Here is an 18,359-nt window from a genome sequence, read left to right as displayed (position 1 = left end):
TCTAGAGTGTCACCCCCTTTGAAGAGGGGGATGATCGCGGCAGCTTTTCAATCTTTGGGAATCTCAGACGATACAAAAGAAAGGTTGAACAGGCTAGTAATAGGGGATGCAACAATTTCGGCAGATCATTTTAGAAAGAGAGGGTCCAGATTGTCTAGCCCGGCTGATTTGTAGTGGTCCAGATTTTGCAGCTCTTTCAGAACATCAGCTATTTGGATTTGGGTGAAGGAGAAATGGTGGGGGCTTTGGCGTGTTGCTGTGGAGGGTGCCGGGCAGTTGACCAGGGTAGTGGTAGCCAGGTGGAAAGCATTGGCAGCCGTAGAGAAATGGTTATTGAAATTCTCAACTATAGTGGATTTATCGGTGGTAACAGTGTTTCCTAGCCTCAGTGCAGTGAGCAGCTGGGAGGAGGTACTCTTATTCTCCATGGACTTTACAGTGTCCCAGGAATCTTTGTGCTACAAGATGCAAATTTCTATTTGAAAAAGCTAGCCTCTGCTTTCCTAACTGCCTGTGTATATTGGTTCCTAACTTCCCTTTAAAGTTGCATGTCGTAGGGGCTATTCGATGCTAATACAGTACGCCACAGGATGTTTTTGTGCTGGTCAAGGGCAGTCAAGTCTGGGGTGAATCAAGGGCTATATCTGTTCCTTGTTCTAAATTTCTTGAATGTGGCATGCTTATTTAAGATGGTGAGGTAAGCACTTTTTAAAGAATAACCAGGCATCCTCTACTGACGGAATAAGGTCAATATCCTTCCAGGATACCCGGGCCAGGTCGATTAGAAAGGCCTGCTCGCTGAAGTGTTTTAGGGAGCGTTTGACAGTGATGAGGGGTGGTCATTTGACCGCAGACCCATTACGAACGCAGGCAATGAGGCAGTGATCGCTGGGATCCTGGTTGAAGACAGCAGAGGTGTATTTGGAGGGCAGGTAGGTTAGGATGATATCTATGAGGGTGCCCGTGTTTACGGATTTGGGGTTGTACCTGGTAGGTTCATTGATAATTTGTGTGAGATTGAGGGCATCTACATTAGATTGTAGGGTGGCCGGGGTGTTAAGCATGTCCCAGTTTAGAGCTCTGACGATCGATGGGGGGAAATCGATTCATATATGGTGTCCAGGGCACAGCTGGGGGCAGAAGGTGGTCTATAGCAAGCGCAACTGTCAGACTTGTTTCTGAAAAGGTGGATTTTTAAAAGTAGAAGCTCAAATTGTTTGGGCACAGACCTGGATAGTGTGACAGAACTCTGCAGGCTATCCCCCTTTGGCAGTTCTATCTTGTCGGAAAATGTTATTGTTAGAGATGGACATTTCTGGGGTTTTGGTGGCCTTCCTAAGCCAGGATTCAGACACGGCTAGGACATCCAGGTTGGCAGAGTGTGCTAAAGCAGTGAATAAAACAAACTAGGGAGGAGGCTTTTAATGTTAACATGCATGAAACCAAGGCCTTTATGGTTACAGAAGTCAACAAAGGAGAGCGTCTGGGGAATGGGAGTGGAGCTAGGCACTGCAGGGCCTAGATTAACCTCTATATCACCAGAGGAACAGAGGAGGAGTAGGATAAGGTTAAAGGCTATAATAACTGGTCGTCTAGGGCATTCGGAGTAAGAGGAGCAGGTTTCTGGGCACGGAAGAATAGATTCAAGGCATAATGTACAGACAAGGGTATGGTAGGATGTGATGAGAGAGGCATTGTCTCTAGAGACAACATTTAAACCAGGTGAGTTCACCGCATGTGTGGGAGGTGGAGCAAAAGGGTTAGCTAAGGCATATTGAGCAGGGCTGGAGGCTCTACAGTGAAATAAGACAATAATCACTGAACAAAACAGCAATGGACAAGGCATATTGACATTAGGGAGAGGTACGCGTAGCCGAGTGATCATGGGGTCTAGTGAGTAGCTACGCGAGCTGGAGACACGGCGATTCAGACAGCTAGTGGGGCTAGCAGGCTAGCAGAAGGGCCTTAGGGGGACGTCGCAATATAAGAGTCAGTTGTAGCCTCCTCGAGTGGTTACGTCGGCAAACCAGTCATGATGGATTGGCAGGGCTCCGTGTAGTTAAAGGGTCCAGGCCAATTGGCAAAATAGGTATTGTAGCCCAAGAAAATGGGCTGATGGACCTCTTCAGCTAACCGTCCGATATGCTCTAGACAGCTAGCGGGCCACGGCTAGCAAGCTAGTAGATGGGCATTCAGGGGACGTCGCGATGGAGGAGCCTGTTGAGAACCCCCTCGGACTGATTACGTCGGTAGACCAGTCGTGAAGGATCGGCGGGGCTCCGTATCGACAGTAAAAGGGGTCCAGGCCAATTGGCAAAATTAGGTATTGTAGCCCAAGGAGTGGCTGATGGACCTCTTCAGCTAGCCGGGAGATGGGCCTAGCATAGGCTAGCTTCAGGCTAATTGGTGCTTGCTTCGGGACAGAGACGTTAGCCAGAAGTAGCCACTCGGATATCAGCTAGCTAGCTGCGATGATCCAGGTGAAAAGGTTCAGAGCTTGCGGTAGGAATTTGGAGATGTGGGGAAAAAGAGTCCGGTAAGCTCTGGGTTGAATCGCGCTGTGCATACTGGCAGGAGTTATACGGGCTAAAGGTTAGCTGATGACCGCTAGCAGTGGCTAGCTGACTTCTAGCTAGTCTCTAGTTAGCTGGCTAGCTCCTGTGGGGGTTCCGTTTCTAAAGTAAAGAAAATAGCAGATCCATACGACATAAGGTTAGGCGGGTTGCCGGAGAGTATGTTGGAGTTGAGGTTAAAAAATATATAAAAAATGTACGAAATATATGCGAAGAAAAAAGATATATACACAGGACAGGACAAGACTCCTGAATGCTACTCCATCTTGGATTGAGTATAGCTGCAGTCAGAGTGCAGTATAACTGCAGTATGCTGCAAGTACTGTGTCTAAAATATATATTTTTTTACTGCAGTAATTTTGCAGTGAAACTGCAGTGCTTGCTGCTACATTACCATAAACGTTGCATAAACTCAGCACAAAAGCTTTAACAGGATAACTGATATTGCCTAACATGACTTTGTCTGTCAGAGTCTAAGACTCAAAGGGTCATGGATTTTTGGAATCATTTAGAATAAGAGTCATGTTGTGTATACTTTGTAAATTAAGAATTAGTGCGAAAATTATGGAAAATGTGCAGTAATTATGAATATATTTTATAATACTTATCACACAAAGACTAATCAAAAGTATTTATATAAGATATGTGAAGTATGTGTTAATTCTTTATTTTTCAAGCCTAAATGGTCAACAGTAGTTTTTTGTGTTATGTATGGTATTTATTTCAATTATGTATGGTGAAATATGTACTGTATGTCCAATATGAAAAAACCTACTGCATTTAAGCTGATTGGCAAATCTTACTAAATGAGCAGGAACGCGTTCTGGATAAGTTGCAGGGGTTTGATCTTACAAGCGGAGAGCCCAGCCAACAGAGAGTTGCAGTAGTCCAGACAGGAGATGACACGTGCCTGGATTAAGACCTGCACTGCTTCCTGTGTGAGGTAGGGTTGTTTTATCCTTAGCACTACACAGCTGTTTCAAATGATCAACTCATCATCAAACTTCAAGTGGTATTTATGTATTCATTTGTGATGCTAACCTTGATATGATCCTGCTATTGACAATTGCTACACATGCACATGTGTGTGTGCACATGCATCTATCTATCCAATGGTATCATGATTTGTTGTAAGGGATATTATATTTGAGTAATCCACAATGACCTGGTGATGTAAAAGTCTAATGACATTATCTTCCATATTCCTACAGATACCTTGTAACTGGAGATTCCTTCAAAACGATTGCCTACAGTTGCTATGTAGGGCACTGCAAGGTTGGGTGACCAGGGCCATCTGGGACTGCCTCTTGGGGGAATTAAGGCATGTGAAGGTTACCTGTGTCCTGCATAACTTCATGAGGATGGACACGAGAAACAGGAGGGGATCTGCAGCACGCCGTGTGCCAGAGGAGAAGTCTGCTGCTCTGCAGGATGTTTCAAGGATGGGGTCCAACAACGCAGCAAGCGAGGCAATCTGTGTGCGGGAGATCTTCACCTCCTACTTCGAAGAGGGTGCTATTCCCTGGTAACAATATAGACTACACTATGCACAACCAAAGGCTCTTTATAAGCCATCCACATTGCAATAAGAGTATTCTTCCATTTACTTAGCTATGTCAACTGCAATTATTCAATTCCCAGTTTCTCTCCCTTGGATTTCTACTCAGGTGAGGGTGCTGTTTAGGTAAGGGTGTGATGTCTGTACAAAAACAGGCTATTTTAAGTCACCATAGTGTTTTTTTTTTACAACAATTAAACACCCTATAACCTACACACCAGTAGCGGTCAGTGACGTTTAAGATGAGGGAGGCCAACTTTTTTATGTTATTTTTATGATTTTTTTTCTTGAACATGGACTTATTTCTATTACAGCATATTGGATGACTGTCATTCATATTCCATTCACCCAGTCCAATGTAACAGCGATAGGTTTAGGCTACTACATGATACTCAAATATTCCAATTTACCCACCATGAGGTTAATACAAACTAGCCTGTGAATTAAAGTTTACAATGTACAGTTGAAGTCAGAAGTTTACATACAACTTAGCCAAATACATTTAAACTCAGTTTTTCACAATTCCTGACATTTAATCAGAGTAAAAGGTCTTAGGTCAGTTAGGATCACCACTTTATTTGAAGAATGTGAAATGTCAGAATAATAGTAGAGAGAATGATTTATTTCAACTTTTATTTATTTCATCACATTCCCAGTGGGTCAGAAGTTTACATACACTCAATTAGTATTTGGTAGCATTGCCTTTAAATTGTTTAACTTGGGTCAAACGTTTCAGGTAGCCTTCCACAAGCTTCCCAAAATAAGTTGGGTGAATTTTGCCCCATTCCTCCTGACAGAGCTGGTGGAACTGAGTCAGGTTTGTAGGCCTCCTTGCTCGCACACGCTTTTTCAGTTCTGCCCACAAATGTCTATAGGATTGAAGTCAGGGCTTTGTGACGGCCACTCCAATACCTTGACTTTGTTGTCTTTAAGCCATTTTGCCACAACCTTGGAAGTATGCTTGGGGTCATTATCCATTTGGAAGACCCATTTGCGACCAAGCTTTAACTTCCTGACTGATGTCTTCAGATGTTGCTTCAATATATCCACATAATTTTCCATCCCTCATGATGCAATCTATTTTGTGAAGTGCACCAGTCCCTCCTGCAGCAAAGCACCCCCACAACATGATGCTGCCACCCCCGTGCTTCACGGTTGGGATGGTGTTCTTTGGCTTGCAAGCCTCCCCCTTTTTCCTCCAAACATAACGATGGTCATTATGGCCAAACAGTTCGATTTTTGTTTCCTTAGATCAGAGGACATTTCTCCAAAAAGTAACATCTTCGGCCCCATGTGCAGTTGCATACCGTAGTCTGGCTTTTTTATGGCGGTTTTGGAGCAATGGCTTCTTCCTCGCTGAGCGGCCTTTCAGGTCATGTTGATATAAGACTTGTTTTACTGTGGATATAGATACTTTTGTACCAGTTTCCTCCAGCATCTTCACAAGGTCCTTTGCTGTTGTTCTGGGATTGATTTGCACGTTTCGCACCAAAGTATGTTCATCTCTAGGAGACAGAACGCGTCTCCTTCCTGAGGAGTATGACGGCTGCGTGGTCCCATGGTGTTTATACTTGCATACTATTGTTTGTACAGATGAACATGGTACCTTCAGGCGTTTGTAAATTGCTCTCAATGATGAACCAGACTTGTGGAGGTCTACAATTTTTTTCTGAGGTCTTTGCTGATTTCTTTTGATTTCCCCATGACGTCTTTCAAGCTGTCAGGCATTCGCTTGGCAGCAAGAGCCTCTCGGATGCTGCAGTGTACCCAAGTGGCGTCGGGAGCAACTGCTTGCACACGCGTTACCACTCCACTATGTCTCCGTGTCATGGCTTTTGTGCCATCAATACAGATACCAACACATCATGACCACCAAAGTCCATTTGATGTCACAATGCTGTCCAGTACTTAAAAATATCCTCTCATGTTATCCTGGTTTCCAGTGGTATGCAAATTAAATCAAATTTATTTATATAGCCCTTCTCACATCAGCTGATATCTCAAAGTGCTGTACAGAAACCCAGCCTAAAACCCCAAACAGCAATGCAGGTGTAGAAGCACGGTGGCTAGGAGAAACTCCCTAGAAAGGCCAAAACCTAGGAAGAAACCTAGAGAGGAACCTGGCTATGAGGGGTGGCCAGTCCTCTTCTGGCTGTGCCGGGTGGAGATTATAACAGAACATGGCCAAGATGTTCAAATGTTCATAAATGACCGGCATGGTCAAATAATTATAATAAACGTAGTTGTCGACGGTGCAGCAAGTCAGCACCTCAGGAGTAAATGTCAGTTGGCTTTTCATAGCCGATCATTAAGAGTATCTCTACCGCTCCTGCGGTCTCTAGAGAGTTGAAAACAGCAGGTCTGGGACAGGTAGCACGTCCGGTGAACAGGTCAGGGTTCCATAGCCGCAGGCAGAACAGTTGAAACTGGAGCAGCAGCACGGCCAGGTGGACTGGGGACAGCAAGGAGTCATCATGCCAGGTAGTCCTGAGGCATGGTCCTAGGGCTCAGGTCCTCCGAGAGAGAGAGAGAAAGAAAGAGAGAATCAGAGAGAGCATACTTAAATTCACACAGGACACCGGATAAGACAGGAGAAGTACTCCAGATATAACAAACTGATCCTAGCCCCCCGACACATAAACTACTGCAGCATAAATACTGGAGGATGTCTTCTTAATTGACCCCCCATAAACGTAACGGACATATACCAGGAACTGTGCCAGGCCCGCCTCGTCTGACTCATCCAGCTGTAACGCATATAATTCCCTGGCTTGTATGCAAAGCAGTAATTCTTTCAAAACATCTCCTGTCATGTCACTGATGCTTCGTGAAACAGTGTTGTTTGATGAAGACATTGTCTGCATAGTTTTTTGGGTCTTTTCCCCCAGCATTGTCCTAGCCATATCTGCGGCAGCAGGAAGAATTAAGTCCTCCACAATAGTATGGGGCTTGCCTGTCCTAGCCACTCGGTAGCTCACCATATAAGACGCTTCTAGCCCCTTCTTATTAATTAATGGTATCTGTTGCTTTTATACATGTCTAACTTCTTGAAAGTCATCTTTATTCTCACTCAAAAAAATCCTGTGGCTTATTTTTCAAATTGTTATGTTTCGTTTCTAAATGTCTGTGCAAGAGTGAAGGTTTCCCGCTAGAAAGTAACTGTTAATGTGATCGGATGTTAATTATTTGACGAGGCTACCTGCATTTCACATAGATGGTTTAATTAAATTTTTGGCAGTGAAACGAGGCTACTCAAGCGAGGGGGGAAAAAAACTCGCCCAAATGTTGGAAAATATAAATGTACTGTTTGAAAATGTGACGTATTTTTTATTAATTCAAATGTTTTTAAAAATGTGAATCACATTTTTATTTGGCGTAACCCCAACAGCATTGCCCAGTTTGGGAATATCTGCTCTAGGCTATATCTGCTGTGTTGGTGAACTCCTCCCACATCTGAACTGCCTACGTAGAGGGCACAGCATGATCAGAGGTGAGGTAACTTGGTCGGGTCAACAAGAAGTATTATTAGAGACAGTGAAATACAGCTAGAGATGTAGTAGTCCCAGAGTTAATGATCCAAGGTCAGTTTTGCATTTCACCTCCTGAAGATTATGATAAAATCAAATGTTATTTGTCATATGCGCCGAATACAACAGGTGACAACAGCCTTACAGTGAAATGCTTATACTGAAAATGAATAGGAAGCGATGTTTCACTGCACGGCACCGCGTGCTAGTGTACACGGGTCATTATGGTCAAGCGAAGTGACTTCCCAACGATTCCAGATAGTTTATTGCATGTTTTTGCTTGCTTTTAAGAGGTATTTTTTTCAATTTTTTTCAAATTCAAAATACAGATCAACAATTTACATTGTTACATCATACAAAAAAGAACGCAGGTATTAACGAGAAAATACTAAAACACAAAAAAATCGATGAAGTAATAAAAAATTTGTGAAATTGTAATCACTCTAAAAAAATCTTATAATGATTCAGGAAAATGTTATTCACTATGGTTAATGTTTTAATAAGATAGTTAAATTCAATCAAATATGTGTAATTTTGGTATAGAATTTTTGTTTGTGTATAAGGTATTTGGCAACAAGAATAAAAAATAATCACAATCATTTCAATGGTCTTGTTATCATCAATAGTAACATATATCCTTCATGTCAAAAACATGGATAGTGTTCATAATGGTAAATAAGTATTTTGCAAGGTTTTCCCAAAATTCTGACACAAATTTACATTCAAAGAACAAGTGAGACAGCTGTGTTTTCTGTGAAAAAAGTGAGAATCTATCATCAATAGCCATAAATTTGGATAACATAGAATTACATGGATATATCTTATGTAAAACTTTGATTTGGTATACAATATTTGTAAGGCCTTAACCATGCATTTTTCCAGACAATGTCAGGAATAAGCATGTTCCAGAAAAATGTTCCTCTCGGTGTAAGTTGGTTTTGTGAATGAAGAATTTGTTTTATATATTTATTACAACAAGATTTCTCAAGTAAGCCCATGCCTTCCAATCTGAGTTCTGGATAAGCTTTGTGATCTGTACCAAAGCTAAGATGAGTGTAGTGGGAACAGCTTTGATCACAGAAATAAACTATCTGAACGGTATTGGAAACTCTTTCAATGTTATAAATTGGTCATATGTAAGAATATTACCCCTGTTGTCGAAAACATCAAGAACAAAGTCAATATTCCTCTCATGCCAGCTGGGGTAGAACAATTCCTTACAGTTATGTCTGAATTATTCCACAAAAGAGCGTTATGCTGGGAAAGAATTTGCAGGAAACATATTTTCCAGGCCATTAAAGCTTGTTGGTGAAGCCTAGCCAAATTAGCGAGTAATCTTTCAGGAATATAATTTTAATTTTTGAAGACCTCCCAATTTATTAAATACATTACTTGTCGCGACGTAATATCCGTTTCCGGGCAAACTCAAATAATTTAGTTTTATTAAATTTCAAACTCGCCCGTTTACCTTCATGTTAAATGTTATATCACCGACACTCTTGTTATGGACAGGATACAATTATTCGCATTCAGAAGAAAATGCTGGGTTATTCGAGCGGGGCGGATAGATACCTCGCTCGTACACTCACTTCAGCTCGACCGACTAGCTAATCTCTACAACATCTGAGAAACCTCGCCAGCTAGCTACACGAGAACTTGTTTCGTTGAGAAATCCACCCATTGTGGAATCGATGCACGTGTACAAACGTAGTTTTTTTTATCGGACATTAAGGGACACGATCTATTTAGCTTACGCAAGCTCATATTTGATTTAATATAATAAACTAAACTGATTTATATAAGAAATTATAAGACAGGTTCTTTTTCTAATCATATCTCAACATCATTTAAAGACAGACTATTTTCACCATCGAATAACTCGTTTTGAGGTGAGTTAACGCTCCATTAATTATATCCTTGCTCTCTTAACGTTAGCTACCTGCACGTTTGTGTTGGGAAATAGTTTCCAGCTACTGTTATATAGCGACAGCGTGTATCTAGCTACGGGAAAATAATATACAATGCATTTCCATATACATTGCGCCTTTGTTAGATTACTTAGCTGGATAGCTAACACATTCAGAATGTGCATGCTAGCGGAGTAACGCTGCTTTTGTTTTCTTTTTAAACCAATATGGAGGAGAGTGGCGTGTATACTAGAAGTGGAAAGCTCGTTCGTGTCACTGCTGGTCCATGACCAGGACTAATGCTGGCTAACTAGTTAACGTTAAATAGCTAAATAGCACAGGCAGCAAGCTAGACTGCTAACTGAGAGTTTTTAAACCATCTTTAGCGAACTGATCATTATTTGCACATCGTGATACAGTATGACCAAATCATTTCATAACGACCTTTGACTTTGGTATCACGTCGTATTGTAAGCGGTAGCTAGCTGGCCCTCCGATTGTTCACAGATTGAAGGATGTGTGTTAATGCACCATCTCCTGCATGATTGCCACGGTAATTAAAATTGGAACTGCCTGTGGCCAACCTATCCATAGTCTCTGCCTTCTATTGAGCGCTGTGCTCATTGGTTGTTTGAAATTTGCGCACTGGTCTCTTGCGGCACATCCCTTTTAATTATTAATTACCCCCAAAAAGAACAAAATACTGTGACATTAGGCATAGTAAACCTGTAATAACCAAGTTCTTACATATTTTTTTAGTCATCTATGCTAAGGGCCCCTGTTAGAGAACTGGAAACAAGACTGTAACTACCAATTGGGGAGAAAGGGGTAAAACGTACAAAAAAATGTAAATATAGACATGTAGCCACTGATGAATTGCCTTCTCTCCAATGCTATTTTGTTTCCTGTCTACCTTTTTAATGAGTCCTGACCCTCATTGCCCTATTCTTGACTTTGACCAGGAACCAACTGCTGGTCCCACAGTCTACCTGATGAGTATGAGCGAGATTACAGAACCTTCTAATGATGCTCCCACTCTTACTGAAGGTCTTATAACATTTTTCATATATACAATGTCACTGTTTTGTCTGTGTGGGGTAAAGGGAGCATATGTTTTTGCAAAACTCAAGCTGCTATTTCTACTAACATATATACTTTGGCAGCAATGGGTACACATAGGCGTTTATCATTTATGTGTGGCACTCCGTGTTGAGTTCCCCATCTACCTCTCATTTGTTTAACTGAATTACAGTATATCAATTCAAAAGGTGAGGCTATTTGTCTCACAAGATGCCATAGAGCAGGGCTCTCCAACACTGTTCCTGGAGAGCTACCATCCTGTAGGTTTTCAATATAACCCCAGTTGTAAGTAACCTGATTCAGTTTATCAACAAGCTAATGATAAGAATTAGGTGTTTGATTAAGGTTGGAGTGAAAACCTACAAGATGTTAGCTCTCTGGGAACAGGGTTGGAGAGCCTTGCCAAAGAACTTAGCATGTGTAGGCTTTAAAGGGACAATCTGCTGCTGCTACATCAATTTTTGATAAAGATGAGCAAAAACAAACGGTATAAAATAAATAATAAACACTGAGCTATTGTATCCTCAAAAAAGTGGAATTATTTTATACAAATCCAATTGCTTAGAGATTTTGTTAAACATGTAAAAGAAAATATATTTTAAAAAGATAGGGGTCAAAATTATTAGCACCCCTGTTTTCAATACTCTAGCACCCTCCTCTTATGAGGACAACGGCACTGAGCCTTTTTCTAAAATGTTTTATGAGATTGGAGAACACATTGGGAGGGGTCTTAGACCAATCCTCCATTACGAATCTTCCCAGATCCTTGATATTCTTTGTCTACCTTATGGACGTCCCTCTTCAAAATCAAACCACAGGTTTTCAACCGGTTCATGTCCAGAGACTGAGATGGCCATTGCGAAATGTAGATTTTTTTTGTAGGCCCTAACAGTTGGTGGGTGGTTTGTCACCTTTATAGTGCAATTAATGTATTGTTTAGTGTTGTGTAGTGGCTTTACTGGCATGCATCCCCAACATTTTGTTTGAGTTTGCCCCACCAAGATTTTACATGCCAGTAAATCTGAAGCTTATTGTCTTGCAGCAAGACAATAACCCCAAGCACACATCAAATTCTACAAAGAAATGGTTAATTGACCACAAAATCAACATTTTGAAATGGCCATCTGTCTCTGGATATGAACCCCATTGAAAACGTATAGTTTGAATTGTCAGAGGGCCGTCCATAAGCGCAGATGAAGGATAGCAAGAATCTGGCAATATTCTGTATAGAGGAATGGTCTAAGATCCTTCCCAATGTGTTCTTCAATCTCATCAAACATTTTAGGAAAAGGATTGGTGCCGTTATCCTTGCAAGGGGAGGGTGCTGGAAAAGTTTACTCCTATCTGTTAGACTTTGTTTTATGACTACAAACAAAATCTCTTTCCCTTTTTTATTTTTATTTTTTATTATTATTTTTTACATACAATATTGCTCAGGATTGTTTTGCTTATCTTTATCAAGGGTGCCAATAATTTCAGTCATGACTGAATACACATTCATTCTTGAAGAATATAACTTAGAAATGCCTCATTAACTTAGTTAAGCTGTCGTACCCCATCAGAACCCAAAATATAATCTTGTTTTTCTCCAATGTTTGTAAACATAGTAAATGTATACAAACACTCTATAGCCTCAAAACATGCTTAAAACTATAATTTTGATATATTGGGTGGTCAGTCCTTGCAACCATAGCACTGTCTATAAATTTAAGATTGGTCACATTTCTCCAGGCCCCTTCCCTTAGCTTTTTACTAAAACAGAGGCGGGAAGACACTTTATTGTTTCAACTGGGGTTAACCCCTTTAATGAAAAGTTCAGTATAAGTGTCAACGTCAACAGTGGCCGTTTTCTGGAGCCGTGATTTGCTGCTCCTGCACCCACAGCCGACATTAACCCTGCACCCACAGCCGCCATTCCCCCTGCACCCACAGCCCCCACCCAGTCCGAGGTGACGATGACGACACCGGCTGAGAAGACACAGGAGAAGGCGGCTGAGGATGTGGTGGCCGTGGAGGAAGAGGAAGAAGAATATGTGGTGGAGAAAGTTTTGAATCGAAGGGTGGTGAAAGGGAGAGTGGAGTACCTTCTTAAGTGGAAAGGCTTTTCGGAGTGAGTTTACACAATACAGATGTGATATTTTTTTATCCCTATGTGGAATGCTTGTATTGACCAAACAAAACCCCTCTTTCACTCCAATGCCATTTTCTGGCTTAATTAACACTGCTTTTGTTTCTTCAGGGGTGACAACACATGGGAGCCAGAGGATAATTTGGACTGCCCCGACCTGATTGCACTGTTTCTGCAGAAACAGAAATCCGCTCATGAGTCTGTAGGCAAGAGGAAGTCTGCAGAGCCTAATGTGGAAGGAGAGGAAAGTCGACCCAAGAAGAAAAAAGATGACGTAAGTCCTGAAGGCAGAAGCGTGTACACAGATGGAATCATTTTGTCTTTTTCACATTGAGTGACACTCGCCCTTTGTTTTAGCCAGAGAAACTAAGGGGCTTCACTCGAGGTTTGGATCCAGAAAGGATTATTGGCGCCACTGACTCCACTGGAGAACTCATGTTCCTCATGAAATGGTTTGTATGGCCCTTTTTTTAAACCTTTATGCTACTAGACCTAATCATCCAGCAGTCGCAAGTCAATTCACGCCTATGCATCAATAAAAAAAAGTGGATCCATTGTCTTCAATCTCTTCATTCTGTGCATCCTAACCTATTTCATAGCACCACTACAATCCCTGAACTAGCCAGAACCCACCACTTAAGTACTCATCCAACTCGTGGTTTTCTCTATACGGCCTGTTCTTGTAGGAAAAACTCGGATGAAGCAGACCTGGTACCCGCTAAGGAAGCAAACGTGAAGTGTCCACAGGTGGTCATATCCTTCTATGAGGAGCGGCTCACGTGGCACTCTTACCCCGCCGAGGAGGAGGAGGAGAAGAAGGACGACAAGAACTAGCCGTTTTGGAGAGCGGTATCAAGCTGGTTCTGAAGACTGTAGAGGTAGTGTCAAGGGCTTATGGGGCTCTAGGCAAAGGGTCTGAGACAAGCACGACAGCACATGGACTCCCTTTTTGGTTTAATATCACCCATCAGGTTAAAATCTCTGGATATGACCAAAGTCAATACAGGCTATGGGTTCTCTTGAGAAATCACAACCCTGGAAGAAATGTATAATGCAGTGTTAAATGTTTTAAGATTCACTCTAGTGACCATTTGGATACTACAAGATCATTTTCACAGGGCAGTTGACTAAGAGGTCTATGCCTTGTATATTACTGTGTAGGCTGGTGGAAATGTAATCATTCATAGTCTTGTAAACAAGTCAACGGTGCCATTTAGTTTTATGTAAATGTTTTGTAGCTTATAGTGCAAAACAATGTTAATCTTTGCTTGTTTTGTGACCGTTTTAGTGTATTGAGGTGACACATTTTTGAAAACCATGTTTTTTTTTTACTTTGCTCATGTGTCCATCTTATTCTAACAGGACTTGCTTGTCTGTTTTTGGAGAATAAACTTGTTACAATTGTCATCGGTCTCATACTAACAGAGCCTAAGCTTAAAATGTGTGTAAATAGTTGGATACATTAAGGACTTATGTATTTATCTTCACCAAACCAAGTGATCAGATATTCCCCCCAAATGACACATTTCACCTTGTTATTTTAATGGACACGTGTCCCCTCGTTATTAAATCATGCAAATGATGCAGTCACAGATGAAAATAAACACTTTATTAATCAATAAAATAACAATCCCAGATTGCCAGCAAATATTTCAAAGTAAACCAAAGAAAATAACCAAAGCAGGGGCTGTGCAAAATGCAGACAAACTACAGAAAATAATGACAAAAAGGAGAAAATATTTACAGAACAAACAAGACCATTAACAAAAGCAGCACTAAGTAGTAATAACTTAAACATGGGCTTTGCATTGTGTTGCAATGCAGGTGAACGTTTGCACGTCTTAAATATCAAATGTTTTCTGAAGTGCGAGAACGAACAACTTTCTTCATTTAAATTGACAGCAACGTTTTTCCCCCTGTGAAATAATTAGTACTGCATGAAAACATCTGTTTAAAAGCAAAAGTATTTGTACTTTGGCTCCCCTCAGAGGGTAATGATGACAAGAACTATGAAAGTTATGTGGATGAAGAAGAACATAGGACATTCATCAGTGCAGCGACTTAGTTCTTTCCCATCCTTCACTGTAGATCTGGGGTTCACAAATGTACTCACTCTCTTTAAACAGCTATCTCTGCTGCATTAATAAATGGCCTTATCTTTTTTTGATTAGGGGTACATGCTAAAACACAATTTGACCCCAAAAAACACATAAGCTCAGGCAATAGCACTTCTAATGTTCTGATAACAGTCCAATAACCTTTTGTTCTCAAAACCCTCGAATTTAGAAATGTGCATGTGAAACAAAGGCATTCGAAAACAAGGCTCTCACTTCACATATTATCCTTCTCAGTTCGATTCAATTGGTTTACAATTCTAAATGTCACGTATGACCGTAGACTATTAAAGCCGACAACTAGGCTATTCATCAACTGTCTTGTCCATTGCTTCAGGTAACTTATCAAATAGAATGACAACTCTTTCAAAGGCTACCACTGCAATTACTTGACAGCCAAACGACTCACCTTACAAGAAGCAAACCAAACTAATATTAATGATAGTAAAGATGGGTGCATTTGATTTGTAATAAACGGGACACTTCCACAGGGTTGCAGTTTATACAATACTTCCTGCAAAGACGGCTATCAAAATCAATATTCCCTGGCCTGTAAAATTCCTGCAATGTGGTTACAGGCACAACACACAGTGTGTGATGCAATAATGGCAGGGAGTAGACCCAACATGATGAAGCTAGACCTATAACCCAGCTTATTCTGGACAGTATGAGGATGTGTGGAAAACTAAAAGACTACCAGCAGAGCTCATCCTTAAACCTGCGGCAGACAGATAGTCAGAGACACGGCACGATGCATACAGCCAAGCCTTAGAAGGACAAATTACAGAGCTATATAGATATACAGAAGCTGATACATTTGTAACGCAGCGTGTGCCTTCTTCCTCAGCGTTCCATCTCCTATACTTGTCATGCTCCACCATCGTGGCAAGCCCAAGAACACTCTCCAAGCCTCTTTTGTGTTCCAGTGTCCTAGTTCTACATCAGAGGGACTCAAAGTCAATGGCCAGTCAAAAACGGTGGTATTTGTAATAAACACATTTTGAATGAGTGCAGTGTCAGACTAGCTAGACATTTGCTTCGAGTACAAGTGACGTGCACAACACATTTGGTTAGTATTGGCGGTATTGTTAAGATAATGGTATCCTGGATGATGGACTTGCTTTACCCCACTGGCATCTTAACCGTTGACATCTCCAGGCCCTGTCTTAGCTTTCCTCTACATGTGCAACTTCTACTTACTCCAGGAACAGTCACTCCATCAATCACTCCAAGGCCCAAGCAAATAAAACTGGTTTAACAATCCGTTCAAAGCTGACCAACAATGGACCGGAATTTACAGCCAGTTTCATGTTGACTTACTGTTAGTTTTACCTTTAACTCTGACTTCACTTGATACCACTCCCTTCACTTCCTAACATGAAGTAATAACATCATGGCCTGGTGCCAAAGATCCAGAGAAATCTTTCAACCCCTTTACCTTGTTTGTTCCTTTTTTTCCACCCAAACAATGAAAATTCAGTACTCAAATTAAGAACTTCTGCTTCAAAGTCGTTTCCCAGAGAAAACACAGGAACCACAAAAGAAAAGGAAAAAAACCTAATGCAGGAAAAGTAGTCAACAATGCAGCTTCTCCTCACAAGAATCTTCTCAAAGGAAAAAAGACCTCTCTTGCATCTGCAGAAATCTTTCTTAGTGATTTTAGCTAAATGAAAGAAAAGGCAACAGCTTCCTCCTCACTTCTTTTTGTCCTTTTGTTTCTTTTCGGGTTTACGGGTTTGCTGATCTGTCATGGTGCGGGGCATGATCAGAACGCTGCCGTCGGCGCTGTACTGGAGTGAGTACTCGCTGGGGGGGTAGGGCTGGCCCTCCTCATCCCGAAGCTGGGTGAACACCTCCTGGTAGAGGCTTTGCACTTTCTGCTTCATCTGGCGGATGGAGCGAATAAACTCCATCTTCTCCTTCAGCAGCCGCGCCTTGTCACGACGCAGGTCATGCACCCCTTGCTCCAGGTTGATGATGGTATCCAGCTTGCGCTTGCGGCAGTTCTGGGCCGCCATCTTGTTCTTGCCACGTCTCCGAATGTCGCGGACGAGGGCCAGTTGGGCCTCGCTCAGGTGGTGCTTGGACAGAAGCTCGTTGAACTCCTCCACAGGCAGATTTATGATCTTCTCGTTTGAGAAGGGGATCTTCATGGCCCGAGCCCGTCGCTCATCGCGACTCGACTGTTTGTCCAGGAAGTCCTGTTGGGGCTTAAGCTTTGACTGCTTCTCACGGCCCATTTTCTTGCCAGTGGGAATCGGTAGCTCTAGGTGTTCGTCGAACGATGAAGACAGTGGTAAATTGTAGGTGTGATTGTGGTTGATGTTGTCGAGCTGAGGGAGCCCGTGGAACTGGGAGGGGTCCTGGTAGCTCATGCGGCAGAGCTTGTTGAACTCGGGCTGGTAGCCCCCCACAGCACCTTCTTCTGGTTCCACGACAGCTGACTCCGAGTCAGTGCTGTATCCCACAGCCCCTTCCTCTGAGAAGGTGGCAGAGGTGGAGGAGGAGGAAGCGGCGGAGGAGCAGGAGGTCTCAGAGCTGCTCGGGGAGGCCGGACTGTGACTGGAGTCTAGGGAGAGGCCTGAGTCCGAGTCGAGTTCATCCTCCAGCTGAGAGGCCTGGGCCTGGTTGAAGCCCTCCTCCATTGCCAGGTCCAGCAGACTGATCTCATCCAGCATAGACTCCTCCAGCAGAGTGCTGAAGGGATCAGGCAACACTGGAGTGCAAGTGATGTTGTTGGTGCTGTTCAGAGGCGGTGGGAGAAGGAGTCCAGTCAGGTTGGTGGCTCCGAATGTAGAGTTGACGTTGGAGGAGTTGCTGGAGGACATTCTAAGCAAGGGGGTCCGTGGGGTGCTAGTGGCATCCATCTCTGGATTGAAAAGTGTGGGAAAGTCCTGGCTGCAGCTAGGGAGGGAGGCCTGGTGAAGGCTGACATCTTGGTGAATAAGGGTGGAGGAACGAGTAAGTCCAAAGCTTCCAACTGAGCCGGACTCACTTGTGCTGCCACTGGTATTGGTACTGTTGGAAGTAGTGCTGAGGAAGGAGTTCTCTGAGGTGTTATTAACCTCCATTTCCTTCAAAAGAGAAAAGAATTGTAAGAAAAACTTTTTTTTTTTTTTTTACTGGAGAACCAGTTGTGATTAAAGCGCAAGTACAAACCTGTAGTTCCATGATAGCCATGATGTCTTGCCACTGCTGCTCCAGGTCCAACTGGGGCAACGGGGGAGGCAGTGGTAGGGCCCGAGATGTGGATGGAGCTTCTTCATTGGCCACCGCAAGCTCAGCTGTGACTACAGGGGCTGGAAACTGATAAGATGTTGACCTTTAAAAGTCTCACAATTATTTTTTTGATTTCCATAGACTATAATGTTAATCTAGCATTTGTAATATCATAAAACAGCATGCAAATGTCTTTACCTCAGGAGATTCTTCTCCGAAAGGGAAGGTAGCCTCCAGCAGCCTTAGGCATTCC

The 18,359-nt window shown here is 42.4% G+C and overlaps 2 protein-coding genes across 6 annotated transcripts in view; one reads left to right on the top strand and one right to left on the bottom strand.

Annotated features, from left to right (window-relative positions):
- Positions 1-9,135: 9,135 nt before the first annotated feature.
- On the top strand, positions 9,136-14,180 carry LOC129829239 (chromobox protein homolog 1-like). Of its 2 annotated transcripts, none has more exons than XM_055890915.1 (6): positions 9,136-9,547; positions 10,528-10,612; positions 12,554-12,755; positions 12,885-13,047; positions 13,131-13,225; positions 13,460-14,180. In XM_055890915.1, the coding sequence occupies exons 2-6, from the start codon at positions 10,558-10,560 to the stop codon at positions 13,605-13,607; spliced, it is 663 nt and encodes a 220-aa protein (XP_055746890.1). In that variant the 5' UTR covers positions 9,136-9,547; positions 10,528-10,557; the 3' UTR covers positions 13,608-14,180. The 2 variants fall into 2 exon arrangements, with proteins under 2 accessions (XP_055746890.1, XP_055746889.1); XM_055890914.1 differs by having other exon boundaries at positions 9,141-9,547; positions 12,530-12,755.
- A 187-nt stretch (positions 14,181-14,367) lies between these two features.
- The window catches only part of LOC129829237 (endoplasmic reticulum membrane sensor NFE2L1-like), an 11,221-nt gene continuing 7,229 nt past the window's right edge, over positions 14,368-18,359 (bottom strand). For all 4 annotated transcript variants that reach the window (XM_055890905.1, XM_055890906.1, XM_055890907.1 and 1 more), the window contains exons 4-6: positions 18,305-18,359; positions 18,047-18,193; positions 14,368-17,961 (exon numbers count right to left, since the gene is read on the bottom strand). The exon at positions 18,305-18,359 is cut by the window's right edge and continues 38 nt beyond it. In XM_055890905.1, the coding sequence (XP_055746880.1) occupies positions 16,582-17,961; positions 18,047-18,193; positions 18,305-18,359 (1,582 nt within the window). In that variant the 3' untranslated portion in view covers positions 14,368-16,581. The remainder of the gene's footprint in view (positions 17,962-18,046; positions 18,194-18,304) is intronic.

The sequence above is a fragment of the Salvelinus fontinalis genome, chromosome 30, assembly GCF_029448725.1.
Source record: "Salvelinus fontinalis isolate EN_2023a chromosome 30, ASM2944872v1, whole genome shotgun sequence".
In the NCBI taxonomy this organism is placed as follows: Eukaryota; Metazoa; Chordata; class Actinopteri; order Salmoniformes; family Salmonidae; genus Salvelinus; species Salvelinus fontinalis.
Note: the sequence above shows the minus strand (reverse complement) of the source record. Positions and strands in the feature narration are given on the sequence as shown.

Coding starts and splice junctions, on each gene's coding strand:
- LOC129829239 (XM_055890914.1), top strand. CDS start 10,558: ATGAGTATGAGCGAGATTACAGAACCTTCTAATGATGCTCCCACTCTT. Junction 12,756..12,884: donor AAGTGGAAAGGCTTTTCGGA/GTGAGTTTACAC, acceptor TTGTTTCTTCAG/GGGTGACAACACATGGGAGC. Junction 13,226..13,459: donor CTCATGTTCCTCATGAAATG/GTTTGTATGGCC, acceptor CTGTTCTTGTAG/GAAAAACTCGGATGAAGCAG.